The sequence below is a fragment of the Poeciliopsis prolifica genome, unplaced genomic scaffold (genome assembly GCF_027474105.1).
Source record: "Poeciliopsis prolifica strain line A6 unplaced genomic scaffold, Auburn_PproV2 SCAFFOLD020, whole genome shotgun sequence".
Classification (NCBI taxonomy): domain Eukaryota; kingdom Metazoa; phylum Chordata; class Actinopteri; order Cyprinodontiformes; family Poeciliidae; genus Poeciliopsis; species Poeciliopsis prolifica.
This window is the reverse complement of record NW_026562395.1, coordinates 9468580-9494632: the sequence shown is the minus strand read 5'-3', so window position 1 is coordinate 9494632 and position 26053 is coordinate 9468580. Positions and strand designations below refer to the sequence as shown.

Sequence of the window (26053 nt, the reverse complement as noted above, 5' to 3'; positions counted from 1 at the left end):
AAATTTGCATTACATAGCCTATGTGCAAAAGTATTTAAACAAATAGCACCAAATACAAATGTTATAATCTGCATTCATTTTACTATTTTTCAAGTCCAGCATTCTTGAAAAGTAGTACAAACCCAAGAACATAACAGAAGAAAAATACAAGACACAAAACCCCCAAAACAAATGACAAGAAAATAAAGAAATGTCAGTTAAAAAGTTAAATTGTCTAACATTTTCTTTGAATGTGAAACTGTATCAATATTCAATTTTAAATCGCTTACAAAGCAGCTTCCTGTACTGTGCTTTATTTTTTAGCAAACTGAAACTTTGGAAGAAACAAGATGATAAAAACAAAACACACATTACGCACACACCCAAACACACGCACACGCACACACACGCACACAAAAAGGAAAACCAGCATTTCCTCCCTATTTGCTCTCTATTTTGGTGACGTTTCTTTAGGCGCACGCCCATTGGTCATCCACGCCGCCCATCTCGGTGACTGATAGCGGTGCTGTGTCTGTCTCCTCCCCGCGGCAGCAAACACTATTTGAGCTGGGACCATCGGATCGTTACAGAGAACCGCTTCAGTGTCGTCAATGGGAAGCGCGAGAGACGGTGGCAGCAGCGAGAGTTACGGTCCAGACTGAACCCGCAGCGGCATTATGCGCTCCAGCTCCAGCTCCAGCTGCAGCTCCAGCTCCTGCTGCAGCTCCTGCCCGTGGCTGTGGATTACGCCGTTCCTTCTCTTGTGCTGCCATGCGGGCGGCGGAGGAGCGCAGAACGCCAAAGAAGGTGAGTTCCCAAAGTTTGGATTGTTTTCGCCTGTCCCACGGAGCAGCAAGTCGTTGTCCAGATTAAACCGACGTCCTTGTGGGAAAAAATGAACAAAAGTCACGACATCTCTTCTGTTGTTATTGATCAATTAATTTAACTTTTGTTATTATTATTAGAAGAGAAGCGTGTGCGGCGATGACATCCTGACAGCAGCAACAGAGAGGCGGATTGCTCTTCGTGTGTTTACGCACGGTGATCCAATCCTGAAACGTGGATCTTTTGCAGATTATCTTGTTTATTGTTCCAGGTATTAACAGCTTGTTTGCTCAGCACTGAAGCTGCGACATGTCTTCACTAACTGGGTAATATGAGCGGATCGATGAGCACGCTGGCCTTGCTCGGAGTGAGTACGCCGTCCACCAGGACGCAGCTTTGGACGGTTATTTCCTCCAAAGTGGCCTCGGCTCTGACAGTCCAGCCTGAAATACGACAAACCGCCACGGAACCGCGGTCGCTTCCAGACGCTGAATTTAAGCCAGGCTGGGAGAAACAAAATAAGATACAGGAGGGTACAACTGGACGCTCTTTGCAAATGGGATCAACTATATTAAAAGAAGGACATCCTAAAATGAAACTAATGGATCAACTTCATTTTAACGACGGCTATATATATATTAAAAAACGGAAGCCTGTCGATCGGCGCTAATTGAGCGTTTTGCGCCGGCGGATCTGATGAGGTGAATTTTAAATGTCTTTCTGCGGGATTTTTCCGAATCCACAAAGCGCACAGCGTGTCGTCCGAACGCTGCCGGACTGTTTTTCAAGCCATTTCTCTCGATCTAACTGCTAATCATAAAACCTTTTTAAAGAAGTTGATTTCCAGAAGTCTCCGCCATGCGCTGCCAGGAAACGCATCCGAAATAAGCCGCTGGTTTTACAACATTCAACGGTCTCATTGTTATTATGATTCAAAATGATCAAATTAGCATATATGTTATCTTGAAATAATTAAACAATTAGAAGTAGCTGAAGTGAGCAGCCAGTAATTGCAAATTACGCGTATAAATATTTCACCAAATGATGACCGACCTACGGATGTTTCCAGTGTTCAATGAAAAGTTTTCCTGCAGATCAGGACCTGCCCGCTGCTGCAGCGCCTTTAGTTGCATGTTTCAGCCTTAGAGCTGCTGCTTGCAGGAATGAGGTCACATTCCTGCGTTTCAGACAGATAGACAGATAGACACACACATGCACACCCTGACAGAAAAAGGTTCCCACAAGGACACAAAAACATGGTGCACACGCACACACGGCTATTAGTGACAGCGAGGTCCCCCGGCCCCTGGAGCGAGTTTTAACCACCTGCCTCTTGGTTCCCTGTCGCTAGTGATTCTACTGGACTCGAAGGCGCAGCAGACAGAGCTGGAGTGGATCTCCTATCCTCCCAATGGGGTAAGTCTGCAGAATCCCTGCATTGCTCACATGCATTCCAGTGGATGCCCTCTGCATCTTGATGTTTTTTCACTCATTGCTTTCTCTGCTGTGTAATAGGGGACAATAATGGTTTAAACACACATGCACACACACAGGTGATGCACTGTGGTTTCTTACTCCTCTTTCAAAAGGTGCAGAAGAGGTACAAGTTCGCGAGGATGGTTTGTGCCTCCGAGTGCAACCGGCTTTTAACATTCAGAGCACAAAGGCCTTAACTGAACCACTTGCACAAGTCTGGTTAAAGCAAGCAGTGACAAACTTTTAAAATAAAAAATGCAAGGACAATCTGATAAACAAAACACAATCATTGTTTAAAGATGTGTGTGTAAGATAGAACATCCAATCTTCCTCCTCCCTCTGCAGATCATTGTCTCTAGATTTCATACACCTTTGATCAGTTAGTTTGATCAGCTCCAATTTAAGTTTCTGTCTGCACCTCATAGCAATATTGAAATGCATTTTCTTATGGATTGATTCATTTTTAATGAATTTTTTCATTAAAAAAGATTTTTTTCTTTCCTTTTAGTGGGAAGAGATCAGTGGCTTGGATGAAAACTACACACCCATTCGTACCTACCAGGTCTGTAAAGTCATGGAGCCCAATCAGAACAACTGGCTTCGGACTAACTGGATAGAGAAGGGCAATGCCCAGAGAATTTTTGTCGAGCTAAAGTTCACCTTGAGGGATTGTAACAGCCTGCCTGGTGTGGTGGGTGCCTGCAAGGAGACATTCAACCTGTATTACCAGGAAACAGATTCCGAGGTTGGCCGGGGCTTGAGGGAGAATCAGTATGTGAAAATTGATACAATCGCGGCGGACGAGAGCTTCACCCAGGGAGACCTGGGTGAAAGGAAGATGAAGCTGAATACTGAGGTGCGCATCATCGGTCCCCTGTCCAGGCGGGGGTTCTACCTCGCTTTCCAGGATGTCGGGGCGTGCATCGCCCTGGTCTCCGTCAAAGTCTACTACAAGAAGTGCTGGTCAATCATTGAGAATCTGGCCACCTTCCCAGACACAGTGACAGGATCGGAGTTCTCCTCGCTGGTGGAGGTGGAAGGCATGTGTGTGAATGATGCTGAGGAGGAGGCCGATAACTCCCCCAAGATGCACTGCAGCGCTGAAGGGGAATGGCTCGTACCCATTGGGAAATGTATATGCAAAGCTGGATTTCATCAGAAAGGAGATGCTTGTGAGCGTAAGTAGTTGAACTTAATTTAACCTGTGTGACTATAGGTGTCATACTACTGCAATAGTTTTAAAAGAAGAAATGTGTAGTTCCCAAACTTGTAATTTGCTTAAATACTAACCGATAGAAAGCATATTAACAATATGGACATGGCGAGTTGAATATTTGTGTTGGTAAAAGGATTCATATAGCTGAATCATTAGATTCTGTTCTAATTGATTGTGAAGCTCTTCATTTTATCGGCCTGAGTCTGTTGACATAGGGATTACACAATAAGTTGAGTTGAGCTCTTCAAAGCAAACTCTTTTCTCTTCAAATGATCCAAAGCCGACTCAGTCAGCAGCAGAGTCCACCGGTTCAGACGAAGCTGTGCTATCCTGTTCCCCCAAACAGTCCTGACACAATGGATAACTGATAGGGCGGCTTTTTCTGTCGCAGTAGAAGAAGGGTTCAGTTGTTTTTGTGAGGCTGGAATAATGACATTACAGTCGAAAATAATTTGCCTTTCCTCTCCTGAAATATTTGCAGGATTGTTTTTTGGTAGTTACCCAACTTGAATGATAATAATCCTTAGAATAGCTCCAGTAGATTAAACTGGGCCATCTTAGGTCATAGAACTAAAGTGGCATGCATCATCAGCCAAGACCTTTTTTTTATTTTTTTTTTTCACAGTGGGCAACCTCAATCTAAACCACTTATAAGGAGCAGCAGCCAGTAATAAGTGAATGGAATGTGCTTTAGAACAAATTAGCATCCCTGGCAGACGAGCTTTCTGCCACGCTGTCATCCATTAGGGACCCCTCTGAGGGAGGTGTTCTAATGAAATTTATTAGGCCATGTAATTTAGAGCAACATAGCATGCCTCGAGTTGTGTTATGTCTCTAATGTTAGCAGGCTATCACTGATTCAGCCCCATGGAGCGACTTCTTATTGTTCTTGTTGTTTTAATATGCATAAGATCCAGTCGTGCCCTCAGGTTTGAAGAAAAGCTCAGAACTTCTCTCCACAGGGAGAACGCTGCAACTTTAAACTAATCGCTCCAACCACCTTTTCTTATTGTATCACTGCAAAGCCCCCACAACGGAAGCCCGTCTCTACTAATTAATCTGTTTGAGGCCAACTTAAGGAAGTACCTCTAGGTAAAGCAGCAACACACTGAGTTTATTCCAGCATTGTTTAAATCCATGTGAATCAAACTCCAGCTTTGACGCTGCACCTTTATTAGCTTTATCTCTGCTGAGCCATGAGACACTTCTGTATTAAGGGGTGCTTAATCTAAATAAAATGAGAATCATGTTGCACCATCAGCACTTCTTGCAGTGGCTCCATTGACATCAAATTGTCCACTCAGTAGTTTCCTGAAGAACCAAAACTATTCAAAGTATTTCTATACAGCTGAACAACAAGCAGTTAGTAAAACTGTCTGTGACTGTGAAAACAATATGAGGCAAATTTCACAAAGCAGATCCAAAATAGATGATTTGAATGGTGAAATTAATACATAATGCTTATTTTCTCAATGTAAGAAACATAGTAGTGTCCATTGGATTTTATTGTCTTTTTGCTTTTCCCACAAACTTTTGAGTTTTGTGGAGAGAGGATTTTTTTTCAGCAATACTGGTTGAAAATGGTTTGTGCTTTCCAGTAACTGTCATTTAATAAGAATTTATTATGTGAGGGGAACCTCCACCCCCCAAAAAAAGAAAAAAAAATGCTTTGGGTAGTTAAGTTTTTAAGTAAAGTGCTGTTGATGTATAGCACATTCTATTTTGGGACATGTTTCTCAGGCTCAATTTGTTAAACCCCTGTGAATGCTTGTCCCAAAGGGATTAAAATACAAATCCATGCATTAACACTGTGAGGTTCAGGGCTACAACTTGTGATGTTTATCCCAAACTGATCTATCACTGCTTTTTGCTCAACCTGAAACCTTGAACCTGGAACTGCTTTGGTAAAACCCCTTAGAACTTGTTCTGACAACACTTTGTCTGGGAGTTTGAAGTAACCCCCTAGAATTGATGCAGCTCAGTTGCTGTGATAGAAGTGTTATAGCATTAGGAGCCCCGTAGACTCTGTCACTGTCATTCGACAGTGGGATGAGTTAGATGCTCGATGTCTGAGATCTATTTTGGATTTCATAGTGGACACACACTCACACATAATGACCTTGCTAAATTTTATAATTTAGAAAAAAAAAAAACTCTGTCTTTGTCAAATCTGACTTTTGGAGGGTTTTGGGACTCGGTGCCATAAATTTAATTGGCAACGTAGCTGTTTCTAATTTTTACACCCATTTAATTTGGTGGACATGTCCTAATTTCAGATGAGCACCAGTTACCATAAAGTAGTTGGTCTCCTAAGACAAGCCTGTTTTAGGATTCTATGACAATAACATGAGCAGTGAGTAAAGTATCCAGCCGACATGTTGGTGCAGGTGGAGTTGGCGCTTTTAGCTGTCAGTCATTCCATTTGAGAACCCCTCTGTGTGGAGTGACAGATCTTCTCCAAAACTTGTGATCCACTCATTCATCACTCTCTGCAAAGAGGGACCCCTTGTCTTTCACTTGTGTCCACCTCCTCCTCTCTTCCCAGTGTGTCTTTAACTCTTTGTATTGCAGTAAATGTCACTCAGTCTCTGCGCCCGCTGTGTTCGTTCGGTGGCCTCCGTGGAGGGAGTGTTGAAAAAGGCCTGTTGAAGTGTCCCAGCAGCCAGCCAAGGTTTCATTTTGCAAAGAAGTGTGCGTTGTGAAAATACCATCCATTCATCCCCTGGTTCTGTTCAGCACTGTCTGCTGGTTGTGGCGGAACCACTGAGTCGTTCAGACAGAACGGGCCCTTGTTGGGGGACACTCATGTCTTTGTTTGACTCAATGGCGAGAATGCATGTTGTCGGAATTTGACACATCACTACCAGCGCCTGTGAAATGATTAACTAGTGACCCTCAGCCAAATGACTGTGACAGCTAGAGAACAGATAAAATGCTTTGCATCTTGCAGCTATTTCTCTTAGTGCATGCTAACAGGAGAATTAATGGGATACTGCAGCATCCTGTGGATGCTGGCATCATCCGTCTTGCCTGTCTAGGACTTAGACAGAAGTTAGTTGGAGACTGATTGATGATTGAGGCCCCTGAGGGAAGGGGCAGAGCTTCATCTCTCTGAGACAGCTAACATGCATAGAAGCCAGTTGGCAGTTGGAGTAGCCAGGCCCAGCTTCAGGTATGGAGATAAAGTTTTGTTTAGCATTTCAAATGAAGGCAGGAAGCCAAGTGTCATGGGTCCTCATATGTCTTGATGTTCCCTCTGATTGATAAGGTGAGGATTTAATGCAGCAAATGACTGCCTTCTACTGCTTCCCCAGAGCTTAATTATGCAAATGACAGGTGTGTGCCGAACCCACAGGAGACCCCAATTGGACCTAAATCACTCGGAATTGGAATAAATTGATGATGGATGGGATCCTGTCACAGCCATGTGCTTGCTATGAAGAGCTTCCCAGGGCTTTTCCTGTCTGTTGTCCTGACCTAGCAGGTAGAAAACACACAGATGGAGCATTCTGTGCTCAAGATCCTACTTCCAGTACAGTTGACAATGTTATAAAATTGATTGCTTAGAGGCGGAATCCCAAGATATTTAAGTGAAACCAAAAGGAACTGAACTGAACTGAGTAATGAAAAGAGAACCTAAGTTATTGATCATGTAAAATGGCAATAATGTGCTGGCTCCTTCCTCTGAAAGGAAAAGATTTAGCTTTTGGCCCAGTTGACAGATGGAACTCTCAATCTAAATTGTTGGTCAGAGAGAGTAAAAAGGTTTTTATCTGTTTGATAGAGGAACAAAGACATATTGCAAGTTTTTTTTAAATTTATTGTTTGATCTGTGAAAACCCACTGACAGATAAAAACAAAATTTTTAAACACTAACTTTTCAGAAAATATTTTGGATTTTTTCCGAGGTGGATTTTCTGACTAGTCATATAAATAATTTTCTAGGGTCTTAGAAGAATTATGTTATCGTATAACTTTTAGTATGTGTGTAAAAAGCAAGAACCTTTTTTCTGATCTCAGTTTCTCCACTGGTAGAGAGACAAATAGTTATTTTTGTAGAATGTGGAAAAAAAAAACAACAAAAAAAACAGATTCACATTTAGTTTCAGATTATGATTCCTATATACAATCCTGACAATATTATCATATTTCTTTGTGGGTTTTTTGCTCTAATGTCTCCTCATTAGTAGACAAAACCACTGGTACTTCCTCTTAGGTTTGGCAAGCAGAGCCAGGCCCTCACCTTCTCCTCTTTCAAATATATACTTGTGAATGAGGAGAAACAAAGGGAGAACATACAAACGGTTTGGTCTGTGCCAGCTGTGCCTTCTGTGGAATCTAGCAGTGCTGTCAACACATCAAATTAAACACAATGCCTCATTTTAGAAAAATCTCTGAGTAAATATTTGTTCTCAAGTGTTATGTGACAAAGAGACAATGGGCTGACATATGCACTGATAAGGCTGCATCATAAAGCACATAATACATTAATATTCAGGTCTATCAGATGTTGGGGTTGTTACTAGTAATCGGTGTGTACTAATGGAACATGGATCCTCTCCATCTTTCTTGGATTGTGAATATGTTGCAATTAATCATTAACAAAATTTTTGTCTTATGAGTCTCAGGGCAACAATTTTAGATACAATTTTTATTTGACAAAAAGTGATTTTGGCAAAAAAAAAAAAAAAAAATTGTTTTTAACCATCTCCTTTTTTTCTCAAAGATATTTTAGGCAAAAATATATATTGTTTTGCCACAATATCTTTTGCGATATCTTTGCAATATCTTTTGCAAAGATATTGCGCCTAACACTTTTGGCAAGAAATTAAATATGACAAAATATTAGGGAGGTAACAGCATAGAATAAGACAATGCTTTAACGTAAGCTGAAGTTTTACAAATGAACACATAAATGAGTAAAACAAGTAAATGATTGCTCCGATAAAGGATGTTAATAGGAGTTACTTAAATCCAATGAGGATGGCTCTGCTTGAGGTTATGGATAAAACAGATGGCTGAAATTTGGGAGGTAATTAGTTTAATAAAAAAGTTGAGTAAATGTCTCAACCAAGTTTCTACATTCATTGGATGTTGACACAAATGTCTCTCTTGACAGGCATAGTCCTGTCTGTTGTGCTCAGGCCTCATGAATCAAATGTAATTATTGTGAGTATCTTGCAGATAAAGCAGCACCACACAACATTTCCTCAACGCTGCATCATCTGTTTTATGAATCAAAGTGTGATTAACAGAAGTGTACTGTAAGCATGTCACGGGACTGATTATGAGAAAATTACAACAGTTTTGATGGGATTTTGTTTCCCTGACACTTTCTTTCATTTTGTGAGTACAGGACAACCACGCAAACATGTCTTTTTATACACCAATATTCTCTCCCCTTTTTACTCTTCAAATAAGGAACATTTACCTCAAAATTTATATCGTAATCAGAATCTCATAACCAGGAGGTGAAAATAGTTTTTATGCAAGACTGTTGGACTGTTTTTATGCTCTTCATAGATGAAGAGATGGCTTTTAGTATCAGTTTATACTTTCTGGAATTTTTCTGTGATTTTTGATTCTTACACATTTTAGTTGATTCCTGTGAAGTTTTGCTTTGCTTTGGTTTGGTTTCAATTCTTGTTTTTCTTCTTTTGAGTACATTTACGTGATTGATGACTATGAGGCTGAAGGCTCCTTAAACGTCTTCATTCACTAGACTCATTTGCAGAACTGAGCAACATCGCAAGCTAGTACATTAGAAATAAACTTAGAGACATTATTCATTTTCATAAAAAATTTGGAGAGAAAATCTACAGTTAAGACATAAGATTTCTGATCTTTATTGAAAGTCAAACATCATTTTCTTTGTGATGGGGCATGGATGTTTTGTTGGTGTTTATGCATTCCAGCCTAAGACTTCTTTTCAAATGTGTATTGGACATGACTATTTTAAATTTGGCAAGCGTAAAAAAGTGACAGCTTATTGGGGTTGAATTCTTGGAATCTGACCTGCCAGGCCTAATTGGAATCGTTCTCTTCATCACATGAAGGGAAAGATTCCAAGAAAACATTCCTCATTCTCACACAAAGCCAGATGGTTAGCTATACTTTGTTAGCTCCAGAAAGGAGACCTTTGTGACTTTATTTCAGATGATGTTATTTCCAAGGTGACGCCAAGGTTCACATTAGACCATGCATGAGGACGGTGAATATTAGCTTCATTTACACATGGCTGCAGGAACACAATGGAGGCCTGCCGGTTGTGTTTAGTAATGTGAGCGCCCTGGTTGACAGGAACCTGTCAAGAAGAAGATGGATGATCGCAGCAGTTGACCCCTGATCACCAGAGGAGTCACCTCTCTGTGCCCCTCCCCCCCTGCATGAAAAAGTAGCCCTCCCTGCAGTGCAGAGGCTCTCTTCTCCACTTGCATTAACAGGTTTAGACATCTCCATCGATCCCTTCTTTCAAACCTCTTGCCGTTCTAAGCTTTTGCCCTTTTTAGCTATCCAAACTGTGGCACAGATGTCTTTTTTGTAATTGGTTGCCTGCCGGCTTCTTGAGAGGGATGTGATCAGACAGGCGAACTCCATGTCAGAAGACAATGGCTTTAGTGTTCTGTGTTGTGTCCCTGTGGCATGAAGGTGAAAGTGATATGTGAGGGGGCCCTGGGGTCTCGCTACCTCAAGAAGCAGCAGAGAGCGCTGGGTTGTCAGTGGAGCTGCTCCTTTGGGAACCCTCAGACCCCTGGCTCTGTGCTTCAATCTTCCTTAAGAGGAAAATCAATAACTTATTACATAACTGCACAGTTTCTTCTCCACCAATATTCAGAGAGGGAAGCAGAACTTAAAAAGTGTCTTTGTTGCAGAAAATGCAGCTGCTTGTGTCAGAATTTCAGAGTGTCTTCCAAACAGCAGTATTACTGTTTAATAATGACCAAGCATGGGAATAATTATGAATCATGCAAAGTATGTTTGGCAATATGGCTGGAAAACATAAAAAGACATAAGTATTTCATATCAGTCAATATTCATTTTTAATGATTAGTTTTGTTTTAAATATCCAAAAATGCTGCCAAACTGGTATTGTGACCTTTTGTCTTTTATCTACAATTTCCCCTTGAGTTGTTTTACTTATTTTCTCATTTTACTACCTCCTGGTTTTATTATTAGTTTTAGGCTGGAAAAAAAAGAAGAAACTTCTCAACCATACTGTGTGTATTCAATGAACCTCGCTGACTGTGCCGCTTTCTGGTGATACTTGAGAATTAATAGTCGAGTTTACAGATTGCTTCTCTTGACGAATTGTTTCATTTCCCACAACTTTATTTGATACAAGCAAGTCTGATGAGTTTGTTGAGTGCCTAACCCGGTTTCTTCTCCACCAGGCCCAGCACCACACAACTGTCAGTGCTGCACCGAGAGCAGCAGTCAGGTCATTTCGACTGGTTCCACTAACTCTCAACATTATTAATTCTGTGTTGCACACAATACAATTAGATGTGATTGCCATTTTGCCATACGTAGTGAGTTCATCACAAAGTATGCATCTGTGGTGACAAAAAGAATTATCTGTGGGAAAGTGTCCGATGGATGTCTGGACTGAATTGGAGTCGAATTTGCACAGACCTCTGGTGCGCTAATGGTGGGCATTTACTCTATAGTTTGTAGCTAGGCAACCAAAGAGCCACCAGCCTTGTTTACCTGGCTATGATGGGTTGAGCAGCTAAAGCCTTGCTATTCCCTACATCCCCCATAATGCTTAGAATGTCAGAGCAGTGACATTATTGACATTCTATTGGATGAAATTTCTTTTGATACTGATTATTGTCTATCATTAGCTATTGTTATTGTTTTATCGCACAGTCCTGTGATTTCTTCTAATCAAGTTGGAGTTTGTTTGGACAGTTGCCATTTAGTAAGGTCTTACATTTGATTCTCGGTCTGGGAGTAATTGCGTGACATGTTTGTTTCAATGAGTTTGCAGGGATGAGCAAGCTTGACATTGTTCTAACTCTTTTTGTTGCATCTGTGATGGTGTGGTCAGACTAACACAGGCTGCATCAAGGTCAGGGGGGCTGGTAGTCACAGGAACAATCCAGAGATAATGCCCAGTTGCTGACTGGGGACATTTTTAGCAGCGGTTTGCATTGGGCTGCAGGGTGCTTTGGGTTTGTCACACTTGTGGATCCTGTGCTTTCATCCCCATAATGGAGAGTTCACTACTGAATTCCAGTGTCTGTCAGCACAACTCCTTTTTTAAGCCATGTTGTTCATTAAAGGTATCTGCCCAGTTACCATTAAGAGCCTAGTCTCCTGTTGTCATGTGAGTTAAATGAGCTAAACAAAAGGCAATTAGGCAGGGGTATTTTCCATGTCTGAGAAGCCATTTGAAAAAGCTCACAGCAGCTCAAAAAGCAAGGTCCTCTTAGGAAGATGGTGTGCAGATTCATGACACAGCAGAGCCAGAGAAAAAGGCCATAATTTTATTACATTTAATTTTGGAATGATTTTCAATTTCTACATCCAAAATCAAGAAGGAGTTGAAGGAGAGAGAAGACAGGTGTTTAAGTTTGGTCTTAGGTGTGTGTATTGATGTATGCAGCGACTAATGGAGTTGAAGCAATCATGTTTTTTGAGATTATATTTCTTCTTTTATATCCTTTTTTTCACCGCAGCAGATATGTTTCTTTACCAAAAATCACTTTATGATCTTCAACTTATTTTAAGATTTAAAAGTACCTTTCTACATGTCTGTTCTAAGATAATTACTTCCTACCACATAAAATGAAAGTGAGCAAGTATCACCTGCAGTTTCTCAGAGGACTGTAAAGAGGCATTTTTAAAGAATCAGGAAAAACTGTTTGTTGCTCTGAGCAACAGAAAATAAGAGTAACACATTTATAGCTGCATCTTTTAAGAGTATACATTTAGTTATTTTATCTTATCCATAATTAGTTGGAGTCAATAATTTGATCCTTTCTGACAACCTGGAGTCAATTTAAGGCCATTGGACTGTCACGAAATTTGAAACAAGCATAAGTTTATTTTTCTTTGGTAAGCTAGTCTAACTTTTTCCACTTTTAAGAACTGGCTATTGTACTAATTTTACCCAAACCACAGCAGAATTAGTTTAATTATCAGCAGAACTTAATCAGAGTGTGGCTTTGATCTTTGCTGTGTACATCCGAGCCGGTGCTTCCTTTGGGTTTTCCCTTCTTCGAGGGCAAAGCTTGGTGCCCTCCAACACAGTGTAAGGGAATGCTAATCTTCTCATTGTTTCTCACAGAAAGCTACTTATCTCCTACTAAGCACAGGTACCTCGGATGAATGTCTTGGTTGTGTGGATGTGTGGAACTCGGCAGACAGACAGAGCCTTCTCACGTATGTTTAGGGTTGGGGAGAGGATCCAGCATAATGCCAAATCAGTCTTAAGCCATTTCTTACAAGTTTCAAGGCTTCCATTTTATTCTGCTTATGGTTTCATGGACACTGTGCCCTGTTCCTCCAAACCGGGGGGAAAACGTTGATGAGAAAACGTTGGTGTTTGAAACATGATCTTTGTATCATGGGCAATAAATTGGCAAAGACTCTGAGCTTTTTGTGTTTTGATGTGTTTTGTGAGCCTGAAATGCTTCTTACATTTTTGGTGTGAAAATACTAGTAGTCCGAGGATTATATCTAACAGTCCATAAAATTCAGTCCCAAAAAGATATTTACCCACAAAAACCAAGTAGAAAAGTAAGTCAGATTATTAAAAACAGGCTAAAATATCACTAAGTTTTAAAATTAAATTGCCATTTTTCTTTCAGAAGCATGTGATTTGTTTTTACCCTAAACTAAGTGGTAAATGGACTGAACTTCTGTATTTTTTTACTTGTAACAACCTCTCAGAGTGCCTTTAGAGTAGACCATGTGTCTGGTTCACTCATGAACCAGACACATGTCAGTTGGAAGCTTGGTGCTATGCCCAAGGGAACAACTACATGTGGTCAGGGAGGAAGGTGTAACCGAACCTACAGTTTTCCAACCACTCTGGCCATTGAGCCATACCAGTATGCCAAAGGCCAGTCAATGGCTTCCACGACATGTACTATACATTCTAATTCAGAGTGCAACTTTGGGTTAGACATAATTAGGAAAGCATTACGCATTGTACAAGATTGTTTAATCCTAGCGATGTTAATTGTTATTAATCAAACCTCACTCTTCATTTATCTTTTCTGTCATGTCAATCTCCTTGTTATTTTTCATATATTTTTGTTTTTTGGCTACTTTCAATCTTTATTTGGTTAGTCCATCCAAATGAGTAAAATATCTTTGGCATGAAGAGTGTAAAATAATTCTTTAACCAAAGTAGCCTACCCAGTGAAATCTAAAAATATGAATATGCCTAGATTTCATGAGATTTTAATTAGAAGTAATCTTCTGATTAGTCTTTTTGACTAAGAAGTAATATTGTGGAGCGCCCTAGTCAGGGTCCTGATTTGATTCTGAAAGAGAATCTGTCGAGGCAGCTATAGATTAGGGCAAGTTTAAATCTATAACCTGACCCGAATCCCAGCCAAAAGTCAGGCCCGGTCAGGTCACAATTACATGCCTACTATTTGGGTTGTGTTGGGTCAGCTTACAATCCATATTCAGACAGCACAGAAAAGACTGTACAAGACTGTATGATATAAAGTTAATCTGCTTAGTCTAATCTGTTGCAGAAGGAAAGAAATGAAGGTGCAGAAATTAATCTGACAAGTGCAATGAACAGCACAACTAATGCACATGTAGCCCTGGCTTCCTCTCAATCATGCATTTCAGAGTATTTGCACTTGACTCACACTACACTTACAATAAGACATAGAATGGAGCTGGAGTATAATGGGCAAAATTTAAAAAGGGGAGAAGTTACACCAGTAAGCCAACAGAGTGCAAATACAGAGGTCTGGAAGTATCTTAAACTAGTAGTTTAAGATAATTATCATCAAGGACAAATAATATAAAATCATAAGATAACTTATATTGCTATTTTCACCCTATTGTTTGTAGTGTGAAGTATTCATTTAACTTAGTAAATTATTATTTTTTTTTTCTTCAAAAATCACTGAAATTTCAGTTTCCCATTCAAATGCTCAGAAGCACAGCTATTGAGGCAGCAGTGAGCTCAGCCTCACCTGGGATTGCGCAACGTCTCACTAACTGCATTGGCTGCCATTTGATGCGAGAATATTTCTCCTCTCTGTACACTACCAAAAAAATACATGAATTGATTTTCCATAATTTGCCTTCTGTAAATAATGTGCAGTGCTTTTGTTACCAACTGTGTGTAACAAGATTCATGTGCTGAGGAGCGATCAGAAACAGCAGAGAACAGAGGTGAGCCAGGCAGTTCTCTTGCCTTATGGCAGGGCCGCTCATGATTCCAGATAATGGGCTGGTGACTCCCTGACTGCAGAGTAAGAGCTAGGAAACTGTAAATGAGTCAATTGCAGCGATAGATTTATTATTTTCTCCTCTATTCTGACGTCAACGTGGATGACTACATTTCTATACTTAAACAGTTTGAAACAGAAAATAATACGAAAGAAAGATTTACTTCAAACTACGAGACGAGGTACACGGTCTTTTCAAATGAAGTGGTATGCAAGACTGGCTTTGAGAATGTCCTGCTGGAAACTGTCTTTTCTATTTTCTTTGCCATCTTTTCTCAACTTCTGTCATTGTGTGAACTCTGATGGGACTTTGTGACTTAAATAATTTGCCAAGAAGCCTCACCAAACATGAGCGGTCTACCACTCATATTCAAAGCCAGATTGCAATAAAGCCATTTGGGATGTTTTTACAGAACGAGCATGTGCACTTCATTTATAATAAAGGGAAGACAGTAATAAAATTTTGTCATTCAGTTTTTAATGAAATGTGCATGTTGTGTGTTACAGTTTAAATAATTCAGAAAAGAAATGACCTGCAAACTGCTGTTAACTAGCTAATAGCAACGGTAACAATAATCTACCATCACTTATTAATGATCACAAAATAAACATTAAACCTTAAACCATTCTAATGTGTTGAATGTACTGCTTTTTGTGTTGTGTGGTAAATATTTAAGTGTTTTTTTTTGGTGTTGAATCCTGAAACATAAAGTGGTTTTGTTGCTATGGAAACTAGTCTGTCTGTCGCTTGGCCAATGCAGACAGCGAGAAAGAAGTAGTTTTGACTTGTACTTCAACAGCTTTTCCCTTTGCTGTGGAACATAGCACTAAAATAATATCTACATTTCCATGTTTCGTTGAGTTAATGGAATTACTTTACTGTGGCAGCACAGACATGGGTGACATGTAAAAGAATAGTCTTTTTGCCCTCCAGCATTGTTTGCTTGCACAAAATTTCTGTAGATAAATAATAAGATCCCGGGGGTCTATATTTGATCATGATAAAGTCAGAGCCTCACCTGCCTCACCACATGTCAGTCAATCAAACAAACACATTTTATTTGTGTAGCACATTTCAGCAGCAAGGCATTTTAAAGTGCTTTATATAATAACAAACACAAAAACACAAAATTATACAAGATGGAATCAACAATCAAAACATTACATGAAGTCAAGTGCTTTCATCAAATTCGTAATTGATTACATTTCAAATACAATTCTAAACAGGTGTGTTTTTAGTTGAGATTTAAAAGAAGTCAGGGTTTCTGATGTTTTACAGTTTTCTGGAAGTTTGTTCCAAATCTTTGGTGCATAGATGCTGAAAGCTGCTTCTCCTCTCTTGGTTCTGGTTCTGGGGATGCAGAGCAGAACCAGAACCAAAAGACCTGAGAGGTCTGGAAGATTGATACAACAACAGTAGAACTTTAATGTATTGTGGTGCTAAAACATTCAGTGATTTATAAACTACCAACAGTATTTTAAAGTCTATTCTTTGAGCTACAGGGAGCCAGTGGAGGGACTTTAAAACTGCTGTTATGTCTCTATCTTCCTGGTTTTAGTGAGAAGAGGAGCAGCAGCTTCTGGATCAGCAGCTTCTGGATCAGCAGCTTCTGGATCAGCTGCAGCTGTTTGATTGATTTGTTGGACAGGCCTGTGAAGACACTGTTACAATAATCAATAGGTTTCAGGCCTGATCGCTAGTTTTTAGTTGTAATAACTGAAGCTGTGCATTGACTCTAGATCTTTCCTCTTTAGGTCCAAAAATAATGACTTCAGTTTTGTTTCTGTTCAGCTGGAGAAAGTTTTGGCACATCAACACATTTGTCTGTTCTAAACATTTATTCAGTGATTGGATGGGGTGAAAGGTCACCTGGTGACATCGTAATGTAGAGCTGTGTGTCATCCGCATAGTTATGGTAGCTAATATTATTTCCTTTTATAACCTGAACTAGTGGGAGAATATAAATATTGAATAAGAGGAGTCCTAGTATTAGACCTTGGGGTACCCAACATGTGACCTTTGACCTCTTTGATGAGAAGTTTCCAATTGAAACAAAGAAATCCCTGTTCTTTAAGTAAGATTTAAGCCAGTCGAGCACCGAACCGGAGAGTCCAACCCAACTGTCCAGTAATATGTCAAAAGCTGCACTGAGGTCCAACAGAACCAACACCATGGTTCTCCCACAGTCCGTATTTATATGGATATCATTGAATACTTTGACTAGGCCAGTCTCTGTGCTGTGGTGAGCACGAAAACCAGATTGGAAAGAATCAAAGCAGTTGGTCATCATGAGGAAACTATTTAATTGTTTACACACAGTTTTTCTCAATAACTTTGCTGATGAATGGGAGGTCAGAGGTCAGCCTGTAATTCTGCAGTCATGATTTGTCCAGATTGTTCTTTTTTTATCAGTGATTTGATAACTGCTGTTTTCAAAACCTGGGGGAAAACAGCTGATGAGAGTGATGAGCTTACTATTTGGATCAGTCACTACGTCACTGGATAGTTGATGTGAAAGAGACGTGTTGGCTTCAAGCAGTGCAGCAAATGTGCTGCTTTTGTCTTCTATGTGATCAGGTTGGATTTTTTTTAGGCCTGATCTAAACTAATGAAAGACTTTCCAATCTCAAGACTTACAAGTAATCACCAGAGTTAAACTGTCAAAATATCAAAAAACTTCTTAGCAAAAACAGAAAGGGTTTTCTTGTCTGAATGACAAGTAGACAAGCAGTGCTAGCTGTCTAATTATGTGTTCAATGATTTTCAATTGAAGCACATTTATGTTATTGATTTTTTTGGTTTATTTTATGTATATTCATATTTTAACAAAAAAAATGCTGGCAAACAAATATTTTAACATCACTGTGATGGTGAAAATACCAGTAAATGCATTTTACTGTAATAAAAGTTTTAATGCTGGTCACTCAGTGTCATGAACGAAGTGTTTCATTGACTTAGGAAGAGAAATTCACCCAGCCAGGATTCCTCACAGGTTTACGTTTCTGCATTGCTCTAAATTACTCACAAGATGTAGAGGCTCTTACATCGGAGGGGAAAACACCACAGGCTTCAGTCCATAAAAGAGATGCAGCCATAGTTCAGCATACATAAAAGGCCAGTAAACAGAGCCTGATGAATGTCCACACTAAGGCCTACTATTTATTGAGGCAAAGAACATAAGTCACATCTAATCAGAGCAATGGAAGCAGGCCCAGGGCAACATTAATGCATAAGAAATAAGCTCTGTGTGAGCTATTGACATCCCTCCTTATAGTCAGAACACCCGGTCATGGTTCTAATCGCATGCCTTGAAAGTGAAGCTGAAAAACATAAAATAGGAGTTGGGCTTTTAAAAGGCATTTCATGCTTGTCAGAGCTCCAGATAGATGTGGGGCTTTTTGAAACAGACAGACAGATAATGCTTATGATAATCTTGGCAGTGGATCCCACTGTGATAGAAGCCATCACATGAGTTTAAAGGTGAATTGTCTTTTTTGTTTCTTTTTTTTTTGTTTTTTGCAAGGAGTGAATGATTTCATTTGCTCTCACACCAGCTTATCTGACACAATTGCTTGTGTTTAGGCAACAGATGAACTTACCAAGGGGAGAAGAATTGAGCTGCCAGGCCTTCACTAACCCCTGTTACTCCCACTCACTTAGTGATGTGTCAGGTAGTCCCAAGCTCGAATACATTTTGGGCTCAAGGGTAAAGTGACTACTTAAAACAAGGCACCCAAAAGACAAACTTCTAAGTGTCCTCTTCACTTTCCTCTTCACTTGACACAATTTTATCTCCAGTCATAGTTGGAGATCCCATGGGATTTGGGTGATGGAGGCTCAGTGCCCCCAAATCTTGAAAAAAATAATAAAAGAAACTTTTGTATGTAAACAATATTAATATGAGAAACAAAGAAACAAAGAGTGAAGTTAATCTGTCATTCATCTAAGAAAAACATATGGATGAACCTTTAGGTCCTCCCTGCCACTGTTAGAGCAATGGTTTAGTCCAATGTGTAGGAGGAGCAACAATATACCAATCAAATGCTATTTGTATAACACATTTCAGCAGCAAGGCATTTCAAAGTGCTTTACGTCATAACAAACACAGTCATGCAACAAAGAATAAACAATACACTAAGTAAAGTTCCATCAGTAAATTTTTAATTGATTACGTTTCTAAACAGGTGCGTTTTTAGTCGAGACGAGAACCCCAGTCTCAGTTAGAGCGTCTGAACTGAGGAGCTATCTATGGCTCTGCAGGACAAACAAACAGAAAAAACTTCTTGTAATCAAATATTTACAGTAAAAGACATGTAACACATTTTATGTTATTGCACTGCTAAGAAACACATTAACAATAAAAATCAGACTGCAGTTTGTTATTCCATTGAATTATGATAAACTGCCTTGTTATTGCTTGGAAATCAAAACCAGGCTATTGCTTTGAGAGAGTTAAGCTTTCTTTTTATCAAAGGTAGCAAATACTTCAATAATATTTAGCTCTCTAACTCTTATGTTAATGAGAGGAGTCTGAAACTGGAGGAAGGAGCTGAGCCTTTTGAGTGGCTGACAGCTCAGCGTGTGGGAGACGAGAGCAGAGGAGAGATAAAACAGAGCAGCTGACAATAGATTGAAAAAAGAAAGTGTGCCTTCATTTCTTAACATCTTCGACGTACAGCTTTTTAAAGCATGACATAAAATCTGAATTTCTTTTCTAGAAAACACTGATGGTTTGAGGCTAAGTTTAAGCTGTGATACTGACCAGATATTCATTATTTCTACCCATTGTAGGTTTTCAGTAATCCAGGATATGAAAAACAAACAAAAAAGTTTTAAAAATAAAGCAACGTAGCAAATTTGAATAATGCATAGCTTGTACTAAGGGCAATACAATAAAATCATTGTTGATGAGTAAACAAAACTTTTTATTTAGATCCTAACATTTTTTAAAGGTGTTGGAGAGATTAGATCAGTGAGACTGAACCAAAGTCATATCTAAACATTTCAATTTTAATTTGACTTGTATGGGTCAAACTAAAATTGACCCATAATGAGGAAAACAACACATGTGCATTGCCTTAGTCAATATTGGTCTATATTAAAAACGTTTCACATAAGAGATATGTGACTAATAATGGATTATTTTAATATTGTTATAATTGTATTCATGTGAATATTATTAAATGTATTATTTATTTCGTGACTATTAAGTACGTATTAGCCATGCAATTTCAACCCACAATAATGACCAATTATTCAATATATTCTATGCAGTGTTGTTAAAGTTATAACTGCACATTTTATGTTAAATTTCACTAACTCCACTAAATTGCTTTTAACTGTCCCACTATTATGAAATTGAATTTCCTCCCTTCTCTGCAGCTTAACTAAGGTAGGCTGCAACAAATGCTTTGGACATGTAGAAAAATTCTAAAGCATTAAGTTCACAACTCTAAGCTTCTGTTCACTTGCCAAAATAACAAATTAATTTAATATAATTGATCATATTTGTGTACTTTCTTCACATGGGGCAGCCATTTTACTAATGTGCTAAATGAATGCACATTATCTATGTTAATATACACATAGACCAGGTCATAAATGAAACAAATGACCTGATCCAACTGATCCCAGGAGGCTTTGTTTAAAATCAAATTACTGATTTTGTGGTGCTACTTTATAAATATTTGAGTGGAATTTTGTGATTTTTTTTATTTAGCTTTATTAAACCCCTTTAATCTACACATAGATAAAAGATGAGAAAAAACAACAAGCAGACTGATTGAGCACAAACTTCAAAGGTGAGAGGTTATCAAAATTTAATAATAAAATAAGGGATGATTTCTTATATGAAGGGACATGCTGGGACTCTGATCCTCAGCCTTGCATTAAGATGGGAGCTTGTTGGTAAGCTATAGTTTATGTGGGGAAAATTGAACACCTTTGCTACATGTTGATTTCATTTCTCATTGCCACAACAAGCCAGACTTTTTTTTTTTTTATCATCTATGAAACATGTTTATTGCTTTTGCTTTTATTGGGGGGTCACTAGTTTCTGTTGTGGCACTTTCTTTATCTTCAGGCATTTAGGATTAGGGGCTCTCCAGGACTTTTTGTACAAATATATTAAAACTCGGTCAATCACATAATTCCATAGTAATTTTCTTACCATATCCTTTTAAAGCAGAATTGTTTTTTTCACAATGACATAATTTAACATCTTAAACCTGTCACTTTCTGAAAGTAAAATCTATCAGTGACAAAATAATCTACAGCAAACGTAACTACTTAGCAGTGAGGCCAGATTGCTTTGGTAGAAAAATTTATTCAATAAGAAAATAAGGTATGAAGAAAAATGGCATGTGGAAACCAGAACCATTACAAACAGCACATGGTTCTGTGTGAGCACTCAGATGCGAATATTAAGATCAGTCCTTCGAAGGAAATACAACTGCAGAGATTGTGAAGCCACAGGTGACAGGATGCATATTAAACCAAAGCTGTGTTTAGAGCTGATGCTTATAACGACCTCAGAGGCCAGCCTTTGTTATAATTTTATAGAATGCTAGTGTTTTTGAAAAAAAGAAAATAAACCGTTTCCTTTATCGTACTTGACCCGCTCCACCTGGCATTCATCAGTGGCGGGGCCAGCGTGTTGGTCCTGTCAGCTGCGCTCCTCCCTCTGCCTCTTTTATCACTCTAATAGGGTGCTATCTCCCATCCTGCTCTGCCCAGGTCTCCACAGCCATGGCTGGATCCCTTCTGCACACATTCCTTCCACATATGCCTGAGCGGATTTAACACATAATCAGGCCGGACGGGAGGGTGGTAGAAAGGGGGGAGGCCCCGGCCCTGACGGCACTCATCATGTGTAGACCAGGGAGAAAGAAGAGCCCACACTAGTCATTCTCACTTTGGTTCCTGCAGTCTGCAAACAACTAATAGAATTCCCACAGTCTCACACTTGAATTCACTTTTAGACCTGTCCACAGCAATATTGAGACCGATGAGAGGAAATGTAATATCCCAGTTTCCGTGCTTTGACCAGTTCCTTTCATTTGTGCTCAACACCAATAAACAATTTAACCTTGATTGGAGTTGTGCCTTGTAAGCAAATAAGGGAGGTTAGTTTTCAGGTAAGAGATGGCTTTCAGTCCACTTTTTTGTTTTGTCCTGGAACTGGTATATACAAGATTTCCTTCCTCAATGGTTATTTCTTTTGTATTTTAAATTAGTTATTTATTCAGAGCTCTGAATATAAATCAAATGATGTGTATATACTTTTTTCTTTTTATGAACCATTAACAAGCTTACAAATCAGCATGTTGTAAAGGGAATGTGGGGTTCCTATGCATAAATAACTCCACTAAGAGAGTTTTGAGTATGTCTTGTTCACCAATACTTGCAGCAAGAAGAGAGCAATCAATAGCCAGATTGCAGGTTTGTTTGCAGTAATAAGCCAGTTCTCTGGTGAAGAAGGGGATGAGTTCAATGTGTTCTTGATTTACTCATTCCCTTCTTTGCTGGAGGACTTGTGAAGAAGGGGACACCTTACCTTGGCAGTGTCATGACGCTCAGTCTATACTGATGAAGACTCAACTGATCCCAGGATGCAGAGGGCCAGGATTAGAAGTTGATGTCGAGGTGACAGTGCTACAGCAGCTTAACGTCCAAATCCCATCAGTCCACAACTTTGTAAGGAACTTATATTTTCATGTATCCATGTGAAACCCATCATTTGAATGACAACAAGGATCTGAAAACTGTTGTCCAGTTTTTACTGGTGTTTAATTCTTGTTGCTGGAGACGTATTCCTCCTGAATGGTCAGATTTAGAACACTTCTCAGCAAAAGCTAAGACAAGAAAATAAACCTCAGTGCCACTATGTCACCTCCAGAGAAGGCTACTAATTATTTTCAGTATGAACAAAGAGGAGCAAGTTGGCTTGGTAAATAAGGAGTCGATTCTGTGTTTTCTCTTCCTTTCCTGTCCATTACCCAGAAAGTTATGAAACTGTCAAACTCTGAGGAAAATTTGATGCAATTCAGTAATTTTAAGATGCTCAGTTCATAGGACAAAGGAAATGAGTCCGGTCTTTGGAAAATACTGAAATCCCCTTTCTGTTTTTGTGCATATGTGTCAGTGCAAGATAAAAAGTCTTGATCCTGCTCTCCAGGCTCTGATAAAGACACTGTGGCCACAGGAGTGTTTGATTATGTGTCCCACTAGTCTGAGGACCTGTCCTTTCCCAGGCTCTTTGTCCTCTCTCTTTGTAAAATTGCTCACTGCAGCTTGTCCGCCTAACATGAATGAATGAAAATGCTCGACCAGTGGAAGGGAAATTAGATTGCTTTAGCCTGCTGAGGAACTGGCTCACATGTAGCAGTATTTTTTTCTTCATCTACTAAACTGCTGCCTGCTTGTCAAGGGACTGACTTATTTTGTTTGTCTGTGTCGTAAATAAGCCCGTTGTTGGATTGGATGCTGAGCTTTTTATAACTGACCTCTTGTCAACAAGTGCAAGCCTGCTGGCACCTTTTATCTTCTCAAGAAGACGACCAGACTGGCTTAAAAGCCAGTTTCCAAACAAATCATTCTGAAACACTTCATCCTTATACATGTAATTACATGATGGACTGTAAATCCTCCTGTCATAATCATTGCAAGTATTAGAGTCGGGCCTTTTGTGCAATGTTTTAACTTGTTTGTGTCATTGTTTGCTTGTAAGGTGTCAGTCATTTGGTCAGATGGGAAGGCTACCGGGTAAACAGAGCCAACGTAATTGCTTTGCAGCTATTTCTCCTCAGATAGAAAGTGTTGCTGCAGGGACAGTCAACAAAGAGCGCTCCTGCAGCATGGAGAGGCAGGGAAAGAACTCCTCGACAGACTGGAATGCTGGGCTGGGACAGCTATGTTTGTACTTGTCACTCAATGCACTGCCAGTTGTGGTGAGAGCTGCAGAAAGACTTAGTTGCCGTGTCATACAGCCCTTCGATTTTTGAGACCTCATTTGACGCTTTGTTGGCTCTGTAAGCATTTCCGGCTGTTAAACTCAGCTGGGTGCACTGATAAACATATATACTGTCAGTGGAAAGAAGCAGAAATAGCAAATGTGAGTAATTAAAAACCAGATTTCCCAGCATACAAGGAAATATTGAGTCATAAATATTTATTTGTGATCTAACTGGAAACATGACAAGAGCAAGGCAAAAGAGGACTTCATGAAGGCAGTGGGTGTGGGCTTTGCCACTCGGCAGGTGGGGAACCGAACCGAGCCCAACTTCGTGATGAGCGTGGATGACCAGGGGATAATCTGCATGAAATCTCAGAGCGCCTTCAAAACAACCAAGGGAAGAGATTACAGCCTTTATTACAAAGTGTTTATCACAGAGGCATCTAAAATCAATTAATTAAAAAATCCCCTAAAGGCGTCTTTCTGACCGGGAGCTGAACGCGTGTTGAAGGGTTGTGGACCGCTTTGGAGTGTCTGGTTCAGAAGCACATTTCAAACTTTTGCTTAAAATGGCACATTTAATTTCACTGTAAAGTACAGAGAAAAATGACGAGTTTTCAACGTTGTGTCAATCCATTTATAGTCTAAACAGAGCAGCCGACAGTTTTTCTTGAGGAAATAAATAAAGGTGCAGAAGTTAATTAGACTGTAACATGCGGAGTGGACTGCAAAGCCAATGCGGACGCGGGTCTGCTGCTGAGAATGAAACTTGACTCTCCCTGTGGATTTAACAAATGGAGCTGGAAGACGTTTCCCTACAGCGCCCAGGACAGCGGCGTTCTGGAGGGCAGCGGCGTTCTGGAGGGCAGCGGCGTTCTGGAGGGCAGCGGCGTTCTGGAGGGCAGCGGCGTTCTGGAGGACTTAGTCTTAGACTTGTACTTTATTGATCCCTTGGGAAGACTCCTTCAGGAAATTGAAGTTACCAGCAGCTTACAGGCAAAAAAGTGGCACACAGTAAGCATATGCAAAAGAATACAAAAAATACAGATTAAATACAAAGGTACACAGTAAATGTAATAAGAATATAAATACAACACAAAAGAACATATAGGACAGACGTAACATCTGTCCGTTTCGGGGAAGATAAATAAATAATATAAATCCTCGTAAAAACGCAAGATGGCGCACAGGATAAAAAGCTCACAGAGCTGAATTGATCGGTTTGGATCAGACAGATCCCACTGACTGATGAACCAGGGGGAATTTGTGAGGCACAAACAGCCTTCAGACTCCAGCAGGTGAAATGCTTGAGATTTAAGTTGTTGTTTAATTTCATTTATTATGAGCTATTGGGGCCACAGTCAGTGGTTTTTATCACTACGGATTTACGGTTCAAATAGGTAAATACTAACTAATGTTAATATAATTATAATTTGACGGGTAAAAACGGTATATGACCGATTTAAAAAAAATTAAAAATATGCTGTTGACCAAACTGATGGAGAACAAAAAAGTCTAGCGCGACTTGATTCTCATACTGGCCCCTTTGGTGTCGATCAAAATCGGAATCGGCAGGCCAGGATTTGTGATCAGCATAAGAACTGCAATTGAAGTAGTTACTTGTTATGTAATGTGTGATCAGTCACAGCAAAATGGGGAAAAAATTGGCATAAGCAAGGTGCAGCTGAGAAATGAGCTAATGTGCACTATATAATCTAATCTAATCTAACCATATAATGCAGAAATGAAAGATTTTTTAAAGATTTTTAGGCCCACATTAATTTGCTGTAAGCTTGTGTTTCTGAGTAAAACCAAAACATATCTACATAAAATAAAGTCCTGCCTTTAAATCACTGGAAGCATTTAACGAAAACACCCACCTGAATAGGCTTCATCATTTTTAAAGAATCTAGGATAGGCATATTACAAGTGATAGCTTGTAGCTCATAGTTATACCTAGTTATAGGCTTAGTGCACTTAACTCTTCCCCGAAAGCCTAGTGCTCTCTCTACTGCAGGCTGCAGATCCTCCTGTCTGCTGTCACTGTGGGAGTTAGCTCCAGTCCCAGCTGGGTTCTCCCCCTCAGCAGGCTGGCCACCCAGCAGATGAGCTCTTAGAAACCCAAAGGCAAACAGGCTCACCGCCTAATCAGAATGTTAAAATGGCTGGCATTCAGG

The 26053-nt window shown here is 39.7% G+C and overlaps 1 protein-coding gene across 3 annotated transcripts in view; it reads left to right on the top strand.

The window, feature by feature from the left end:
* Nucleotides 1-560: 560 nt before the first annotated feature.
* Nucleotides 561-26053, top strand: part of epha7 (eph receptor A7) — a 121502-nt gene continuing 96009 nt past the window's right edge. For 2 of the 3 annotated variants that reach the window (XM_055044114.1, XM_055044113.1), the window contains exons 1-3: nt 561-786; nt 2156-2220; nt 2789-3458. In XM_055044114.1, coding sequence (XP_054900089.1) covers nt 657-786; nt 2156-2220; nt 2789-3458 — 865 coding nt within the window. In that variant the 5' untranslated portion in view covers nt 561-656. Of the gene's footprint in view, nt 787-2155; nt 2221-2788; nt 3459-16481; nt 17847-26053 lie in introns of those variants that run through there. The other variant, XM_055044115.1, reaches the window with a different exon arrangement.